The sequence below is a fragment of the Elephantulus edwardii genome, unplaced genomic scaffold (genome assembly GCF_000299155.1).
Source record: "Elephantulus edwardii isolate Elephantulus edwardi_28Jun2011 unplaced genomic scaffold, EleEdw1.0 scaffold00146, whole genome shotgun sequence".
Classification (NCBI taxonomy): Eukaryota; Metazoa; Chordata; class Mammalia; order Macroscelidea; family Macroscelididae; genus Elephantulus; species Elephantulus edwardii.
The window spans coordinates 1,681,505-1,691,299 of NW_006399896.1; the positions used below are offsets into that span (position 1 = coordinate 1,681,505).

General features: G+C 41.0%; 1 protein-coding gene across 1 annotated transcript in view; it reads left to right on the plus strand.

Annotated features, from left to right (window-relative positions):
• The window catches only part of MARC2 (mitochondrial amidoxime reducing component 2), a 50,578-nt gene that overhangs the window by 15,501 nt on the left and 25,282 nt on the right, over positions 1–9,795 (plus strand). The window contains exons 3-4 of the mRNA XM_006894544.1: positions 1,827–1,989; positions 3,618–3,758. Coding sequence (XP_006894606.1) covers positions 1,827–1,989; positions 3,618–3,758 — 304 coding nt within the window. The remainder of the gene's footprint in view (positions 1–1,826; positions 1,990–3,617; positions 3,759–9,795) is intronic.

Here is a 9,795-nt window from a genome sequence, read left to right on the forward strand (position 1 = left end):
ACCTTAATTGTGGACTCTTGTGATAACCATAATACCCAGTCCCTCATCTGTTTCAGTGCAGTATACACAATTTATCCAGTTTTTCTCAGTCTTACCCCCACCCTGATATCAGTCCCATTTTACAGCAGTGGCACCATGCAATATTTGTCCTTTTGCGACTGAGATATTTCACTCAGTATAATATACATTCCTTTTTTAAGAGAGGTGGAGCTCCCAATTTGTAGCAGGCTTAGAAGCAGGAGTGGCATCCACTTCCAAAATAGCTTACCTCTGAAAACTCTGACGTTGGAGAAAAGATGAAAGTTATACATACGTGTTCAAGACTTTTGATTATAGGGTGCTATGAATCCTCTATGACTTGACAGCACTTAACAACATTTCAAAATTATTAGAATGAGCTTGTCAATTTCCACATAAAGTCTGCCTAGGATTTTGATTGGCAATACATTGAATCTGTGGTTTAATTTAAAGAAAACGGAAAAAAAATATACATAGTGTTTGGAAGTATGTCTTGTTCAAAGTGGGCCCTTAAATAAATGTTAACTCTTAGAGTTGCTGTCATCTTTATTGTATCGAACCTTCCTACCCACAGTCCTTGGAAATGGACATCATGCTCAGAAAAGTGGAGAGCCAGTGAAGGAGGAGAAGACCCTCAATGAGATGGATTGAAAAAGTGGCTGTAATGGTGGGCTAGATGGAGTATGTCAGAGATGATGAGGATGGAAAGGATAGGGCAAGATAATCAGAGCTGTTCTTCACAGGGTAGTTAGGCGGTATAGTTAACTTGATGGCACCTGATAACAGCCTGATAGATGGAGAGGGGATTGAAATTGTTAACAATTTTGGCTTGGTTGGTGCCACAATCAACACTCTTGGCACTAGCAGTCAGGAACTTGCTGTCAGAGACCTTTCTAAAATGATGAAGAGCAATGCTGTCAGTCTAGTGACTAAGGTGTGTCTGATCCAGGCCATGGTTTTACAATTACTTGAGCTGAACAGTGATCAAAGAGGACAGAAGAAGAATCAATGCTTTTGAGTTGTGAAGCTGGAGAAGAGCATTGAACATACCTTGGGCCACCAAGAGAACAAATAAGTCTGTCTTGGAGAGGGTGAAACCAAGTTTCACCTTGGAGGCTAGGATTTTAAAACTCTATCTCACACAATTTAGGCATATTACCAGGAGGGACAGTCCATGGAAAATGACATCATGCTTGGAAGGCTGGAGGGACAGCTCAAGAAAAGAAGACCCTGGATGAAATGGATTGATACAGTAACTAGGGCAGTGGGAGTAGGTGTATTGGAGTCAGTGAGCCTGTCTCAGGACAGGGCAGGCTTCAGAACTGTTGTACATAGGGTTGCTATGAATCACAGGCAATTCAACAGCACATAACAACACAATCACTAAATGAACTTTGATCTTTATGCATCTGCTTACTCTAGATAAATTGTTTAAGTGGGGTTGTATATTTTTTTGGCCTTTTGTGATTGACTAATTTCACTCACTATAGTGTTTCCAGTGTTCCTCCATGTGATCGCATGTGTCAGAACTTCATGTCTCGTTATTGCTAGATAAATTCTATTGCATGTACACTCTATATTTTGTCTATTCAACTGTTTACGGACCCTTGCATTGTGTCCACCTTTGGGCTGTTGTCAGAACAAAAGGAGCACTTTCGTAGAGCGTGTTCCACTCTGTACCCCTCCTCTTCTGTTCTGCCTGGCTTCTGCATAAGGGCCACTTACTGCCCTACTGTTGTTGGCAGTTGTAAACCATCACCCCTTGTGTTGATCGTAGGAACCCTAATGTTTTCTTGTGGCCCTGACAGGATATTCGGTGTTGACATCAAGGGCAGAGACTGTGGTGATGAGGCAGCTCAGTGGTTCACCAACTTTTTGAAAACGGAACCCTACAGGCTGGTTCAGTTTGAAACCCACATGAAGGGAAGACTGTCAAAGAAAATCTTTTCTCCTACTCTACCAGATTATGAGGTGAGTGGATAGAGGGCTTTCCCTCACTTCGGTAGACACCCTTCTTTTTCTGGCCTCTTTCTTGGCTGGCAAAGTGTCTTCCTTGGGAAACCAGTTAGGAAATGTTGCAGTGGCCTGCGTGAGTGGTCACAAGGACACACCTTAGGCACAGGGTCCGGGGATGGTGAGGGAAGAGAAAGAGATTTCAAAAAAAGAGCTTCTGGGGTTTGCATATGCAAACTATTCAGCATTCGTTTTTATAAATAAGGATTTGATTGTGAGTTAGATTAGGGTTGAATACAGGAAATACTGTGGAAGGGGAATTGACAAGGACTACTCCTTGGGGGTCAGTTCTGAGCAGCCAGGTCCACTGGGATCTCAGAAGGTGTGAGAGACGACGATGAGAAATTTTGTTTGGGACTGAATCTAGGCACCTTCGAAATACACAGCAAGGGTTTCTGCAGAGTTCTTCTTTTGCAGTCAGTGTGATATGGTTATTTTAGGTGCTGGAAAGTGCCTTAAAGTCTCCTAAAGACCACTGCCTTTCCCACCAATTAGGACCCAAAACCACCTTAATTCTGCATTGACATATAGCATAAAATTCTTCCAAAGTACCTTATACTCTAAGCTCTTTGAGAGCAGGCTTTTGTTTTAAAATTTATGATTGCTTTATTTTATCCAATTTCGGCAGACTTTAGAAGCACAGAGGAAAGCCAAAAGACATGGGTATTTTTCCAAACTGGGTCCTCTCATATTGCTAACTTCCTCACTACCCGGGCTCCAGCACTACCCAGTCTGAGAGGATTGTGGGGTTCTGTGGTAAGCTGGGTTGAATGTGCAAGGCATGTGGGAGCCCCATGGTAAATGCTGGAGGACGAAGGGCAGGAGGTAAAAATGAATGGCAATTGGTATATTTCAGCCCATTGTTGAGGCTCTTGGAGCAATCAGCCGGTGGCTGCTTTCAGAGATGTTGTGTGATTGTTGACCCAGTCATATCCAAGCCAAATTTTCTTTGTCTGCTTTAGGTTTAAGGACAGGCATTTTGTTGTCTTGTTCCCTCTTATTTCCTAGAGCAGTGGCTGGAATGTGGCAGGCCCTCCATAAATATTTGTTGAGTGAGTGGATGATGCTTAAAGTAATTATTATTGGAGCATAGCTGACTGGTGGCACAGTGGTTAAGCGCTTGGCTGTTAACAAAAAGGTTTAATCCATAAAAATTACCTGGGAAACCCTGTGTGGGCAGTTCTACTCTGTCACATGGATTGTTAAAACTGACAGATTGTTGAATGCTCAATTGCATTTAACAACAACAGAGCTGGCTGGCAGCAGGCCCTTCTGCTATTTGATGGGATGTGGGAGGCATTCATGGATTGAGGACAAAGAGAGATGAGACCTGTGAGGCATTGCTGGCAAGCCCTAACAGATGCCCCCAGCTGAGTGTGAATAAGGAGAGCCCCATCAAGGCTGCTCAGCCGGCAGGGCCATGTCCCTGGGCTCACCAGCTGTTCTCAGTCAAATATCACCCTTTTTGCACTTTCTCTCTTCTTTTGTGCTCCCAAGCTTTTGCTCTGGACTTTGCTAAGCTTCACAGTTTGTCTAAGACATTTCCAGAGGCAGTGAGGCCTGACTGTGTTGTGTTTCTTGGTCAGGTGGCCTACCCAGACTGCAGCCCAGTGTTGATCATCTCAGAAGCCTCCCTGGCAGATCTGAACACCAGGATGGAGAAGAAAGCAAAAATGGAGCATTTCCGGCCAAACATAGTGGTGACGGGCTGCAGCGCTTTTGAAGAGGTAAGCACCCTTGTGTGTTCAAGGTGCCAGGGGAGCTCCCATGTCCTTCAATGTGCCAACTCAGACCTTCCTGGGTTTCCTGTGGGGAAAACTTGACTTCCTTAAGATTCCTCCTATCCTGCCTTTGTTCCAAGCTACTGATACCATCTCTTTGCTGACCCAAGGAGCACTGTTCATCAACAAGTCTGAGGCTTTGGTTCTTGAGTTAGTTGCTCTATGTATAGTTAGTTCCTACTTATAGGCAATTTATATATGAAACTCTGGTACCCTAGTGGTAAGTGCTGCCAATCCAAAGGCATGTGGTTTGAATCTACCAATTGTTCCACTAGAGAAAGATGGACAATCTTTTTCTGTGTGATTTAGAGCCTCTGAAAAGCATCTTGGAGGATCAGCTATGAGTCAGTTCCAACTTGATGGTAGGTAACAACTAATAACAAGAATGAAAAGGTGACTGTTTTCATGACAGTTGGTGTGTTTCAGCCTAATGTTGAGGCTCTTGGGTCAATCCACTTTGTAATTTTTGAACAGTTATACATATCCTTTTCCTATCTGCTAATTTGAAGGGAACTCGGGTAGCCTAGTAGTAAGGAGCTGTGTTGCCAACCCAAAGGCATGTAGCCAGAATCCACCAACTACTCTAAGGGAAAAAGATGGACAATCAATCTCCTTCTGAGCTGTTTGTTGTTGTTAAGTGCCACTGAGTTAAGTACAACCCATAGCAGCCCTATGAACAACAGATCTGAACCCTGTCCTATCCTGTCCCTTCCTCACACTTTCTGACACACTCAAGCCCATTGTGGCAGTCACTGTGTCAATCCATCTGATTGAGTGTCTTCTTCTCTTTAACCAATACTCCATTGTCCTTCTCTAAGAAATAGCCTCTCCTAGTGACATGCCCAGAGTATGTGAGAGGAAACTTTATCATCTTTGCCTCCAAAGAGCTTTCTGGCTTCACTTTTTCCAGGACATATCTGTTTGTTCTTTTAGCAATCCATGAGATATTCAGTACTCTTCTCCAACACCACAGCTCAAAAGCACTAATTCTTCTTCTGTCATCCTTATTAATTATCCAGATCTCAGATGCATAACAAGTGACTGAATCAGGCACACCTTAGTCCTCAAACTGACATCATTGCTCCTCAATAATTTAGAGAGGTCCCTGACTGCAGACTTTCCCATTGAAATATGTCCCCTGATTTCCTGACTGTTGATACCAAGTGTGTTGATGGTGGATCCAAGTAAGATGAAGTTGCTGACCATTTCAGTCTTTTCTCTGTCTGTCATGATTTGCCTGTTGGTCCAGTGATAAAAATATTTGTTTTATTGATGTTGAGATGCAGTCCATATTGAAGGCTGTATTCTTTGATCTTCTGCAGCAAATGCTTCAAGTCCCATCATTTTTAGCAAGCTAGGTTAGGTCAGCTGTATAATGCGAGTTATTGATGATTCTTCCTCCAATCCTGATGCCGTATTCTTCCCCATAGAGTTTAGCTTCTTGAATAATTTTCTCAGCATACAGACTGAATAAATAGATATGGAGAGAAGAAACCACCCTGATGCTCACTTTTTAAATTCTAAACCATGGTGTGTTCCCATGCTTTGTTCACACAACAGCCTTTTAGTCTAGGTGTAGATTTCTCAAAGTTAGTGATAATTTTGAGTTAGGATACATAGAGTCAAATTCTCTGAAACCCCCACTAGAGGGTCAGCTATGAGTCAGCTCTGACTTGACAATAATAATAACAACTATTTGCTAATTGCAGTAGTTGTATTGTGTTTTCATCAGTTCTTCCCAGGTTGATCCTCTTTTGTCCTGATCTTTTTATAGTGTTCATTGTCTTTACATTTTATTTCTTCTATCCACATCCATATTCCCCCAGTTACCCTCTTGTTTTCACAGTGTCCTTTTGTTACTGAGTTTTTTCACTCAGCATTATGAGTTGGTTATTTCTTGGTGCCACATAGAATTCCATTGTGTGAATGTACCATTTTTTTTTCTATCCATTCATTTGTTGGTGGATATTTGAGCTGTTCCCATTTTCTTGCTCGTGTAAACAATGCTGTGATAAACATAGGTGTGCTTATCTCCATGTGTGCTCTGATTTTATATTCCTAGCAGTGGAATATCTGGGCCATATGAGATTTCTATATTCACCTTGTTGGAAAAAATGCCAAACTGCCTTCCATGGTGATTGGTCTGTTTTACAAAGCCAGCAATAGTGCATGAGAGTTCCAGTTTCTCCCACATCCTCACATAGGGCTTTTAATTAAAAAAACCCACAAAACCAAATAAAAAACAACGCAGACCAAAACAAAAAACCACCAAAACAAAACCCACATTTTATTGTGATTTGAATGAAGGTTTACACAGGGAACAAAAATTTATTTTCTTCATAGATTTTCAATGGCTGATTTTTTTCAGAAGTAAATGTCCTTTCTTTTGAGGTGTCTCAGGCTATACTCTCCAACTGCTAACGTTCTGGGAAGCAGCTGACCCCACTGTCACTGTTTCTAACACTCATGTAGCTTCTGTTACCTGTTACCTCATGGCAGATCTGCTTCTTTCTTCCTGCACTTCTATCCAGCATTGTCTGGCTGAACCTCACATAATCATGGAGACATGAAATGCTTGTTGAGCACAGGTGACATTTGACCATCATCCAGTTCCAGATTAATTCAGGAAACAACAACTTCCTCTACACGGACCCTGTAATTTGTCCATTCTCTGATATTGAGTGTTTTTTGTGGAACATTAATTTAACATCCTGAGACAGGGATAAGAAGAAAATATTTTACTCATTAAAAGACGTATTGCGATGGGAAGGTCTGCTGTTAGGGACCTCTCTAAAATACTGGAGAGCAACAGTGTCTCTCTGGAGACTAAGGTGCATCTGATACAGGTCCTGGTCTTTGCAATCACTTGTTATGCGTCAGAGAGTTGCACAATGACTAGGGAGGATAGAAGGAGAATTGATGCCTTTGAGCTGTGGTGCTGGAGAAGAGTATTGAGGGTATCATGGACTGCTAGGAAAATAAACATTCATCCTGGAAAGGGTTAAACTGGGATGCTCCTTGGAGGCAAGGATTCTGAGGCTCTGTCTAACATACTTTGGACGTGTTGTTAAGGAGGGACCTGTCCTTGGAGAGGGACATCATGCTTGGTAGGGTGGAGGGACAGCGCAGGAGGGAAAGGCCCTCTAGGAGATGGATTGATTCGGTGACTGGGGTAATCAGGATGAGTGTGTCGGAGACAATGAGATTGGCACAGGACAGAACAGAGTTTAGGGCTTTTGTACATAGGGTCGCCATGAGTCGCAAACAACTCGACGGCACATAACAACAATAACAACAACATATCAGAATGAAGGTATTTAGTTTTCTTTAACTTGCGAAACTTAAGCCATGGTCTACTTTTAGGTAATTTAAATGGGCATTGTTTTCTTCTTAGTAATACAATTTTAAAATACTTTGTTTAAAAGTCCTTTCATTATTTTCTTCCTGTGTTACATGGCTCTTCTGCTGAGTTTATACATATAATAAGTGAGGTAGAATATCGTTATTTAGCACTGTTAATTTCCAGAAAGCATTCTATGGCTATGGACTATTGGCTACTAAAAAAACTTGTTATACAATTATGCTAATTTTGTTTAATTATTCCTCTCTGAATCAGAAAGTCCAATAGTAATGGACCAGCAGTTTCTGAGAAAGAAAAATAAGCAATCATTTTCTTGTACTTTTAAGCCTCTAAAAACCTGCTGGAGGAACATGAGTCAGCTCTGACTGATTGGTGATGCATTTGAACTTTGAGTAGTAAATATGCTTGATGGTAACATTGACCTGGCTACCTGGCACCATTGTTCAGCTTTAACTTTTTGAGTCGGTGGGACCCTGTTAAATTTCATGTCAATGATAATGTGCATAAATATTTAATAATTTATAATAATGTAATAAAATAATAATTTAATAAAATCAACTGACATAGCCAGGTGCAAAATTTCAAGCTTTTATCTATTGAAAAAAATATAAAGCAATGTAAAAATGTGTTGTGTAATATTTAGTCTTTGTGAGCCAAGGTACTTTGTACTTTTTCCAGATAACTTAGAACGTTTGCTAAATTTTAAAAGTTTGCTGCACGTTGGCCTGTATCACATGTTTGGATTCTGGGAAGGCCAAGATATGAGGTACTAAAAAACTCAAATTAACCAATGCTGCTTATCTCTGTTGTTAGCCATTGGTGATGTTATGAGTCGAGTATGACCCAAAGTGACCCTATGAACAAAACAGACCAGAATCCTGTCTTATCCTTTGCAATCCTCATTATCTCAGACCTATGTGAGCCCATTACTGCGGTCACTATGTCAATTCATCTCATTAGGGGTCTTCTATCTTTCACTGATCCTCTACTTTTCCAAGAACAATATCCCTTTCCAAGGAATAGTCTCTCCTTAGCAGCATGCCCAGATATAAGAGACAAAGCAACACCATCTTTGCCTCCAAGGAGCACTCTGGCTGCACTTTCCCCCAGATATGTCTGTTCTTGTGATAGTTCATGGGATATTCAGTGCTCTTCTCCAACACCATGACGCAAAGGCATCAATTTTTCTTCTTTTATCCTTCTTTATTGTCCAACTCTTAGATGTGTAGCAAGCAATTGAAAAGACTGTGGCCTGAATCAGGTACATCATATTCTTCAAACTAACATCATTGCTCTTCAGTATTTTGGAGAGGTCTCTGACAGTCAACTTGCCCAATACATCTCCTTATCTGATTTCTGCTGGTAACCAAGGGTTTTAATTAGTTGTTTATTGCCAAGCAGATGTTCTAGTCAAGATGGAATCAGTACTGCTGGTTTTATAATGCAGTGCTAATCTTGTTTTACAAGTTAGCCAGGCCCCAGACACTGAGATGTAATCCGTATTGAAAGCTATGGTCCCTGATCTTCTGCAGCAATTGCTGCAAGTTTTCTGCACTTTCAGCAAGCAAGGCTGCATAAAACAGGTTGTTGATGAAGTTTCCTCCGACCCTGATGCCATATTCTTCTTCATAGAATCTAGTTTCACGAATTATTTGCTCATCATACAAACTGAATAGATATGGGGAAAGAATCTAACCCTGGCACATGCATTTCCTGATTCTAAACTATGTAGCATTCCCTTGTTCTGCTCATACAACAATTTCTTGCTCTAAGCCTACGTTTCTTAAAAGCACAATTAAGTGTTCTGAGATTCCTATTCTTCTCAGTCTTAGCCATAGTCTGTTATGATCCACACAGTCAAATGCCTTTGCATAGTCAATAAACAGGGATAGACGTTCTGATGGTATTTTCTGCTTTCAGCCAGGATACATCTGACATCAGCAGTATGATATCCCTGATGCCACAGCCTCTTCTAAATCTAACTTGAACTTCTGGCAGTTCCCTATCTATGTACCGTTGTAACCATTTTTAAATGAATTTCAGCAATATTTTGCTTGCAAGTGATATTAATGATATTGTTATGTAATTTCCACATTGCATTGAGTGGGAATGAGAACAAATAGGGATCTCTTCCAGTCAGTTGGCCAAACAGCTATCCTTCTGGTAGACAGGTGAGCATCTCTGGGGTTGCATGTGTTGGTTGAAATATGTCAATTTGATATCTTATCAATTGCTGGAGCTTTATTCCCCGACTCCCCAATGCCTTCAATATGACTGGAACTTCTTCCTTTATTACAATTGATTTTTGTACAAATGGTACTTACTGAAATTTTTCAGTGTTGACCTATTCTTTGGGAACAGTGATTCTGTGTATTCCTTCCATCTTATTTTGATAACTTCCTGGATCATTCAAGATTTTGTTCATAGCATCTCTCAGTATTGCAACCTGAGTCTTGAATTTGTTTCTCACTTCTTTCAGCTTAACAAATGCTCAGAGTTCTCTTTTATTCTTTGACACCACCTCTTTGCACATCTCACGCCAGTCAAAATAGCAAAATTTAACAGAACAGCAAGCAACAAATGCTGGCGAGGTTGTGGAGAAACTGGAACCCTGATTCACTG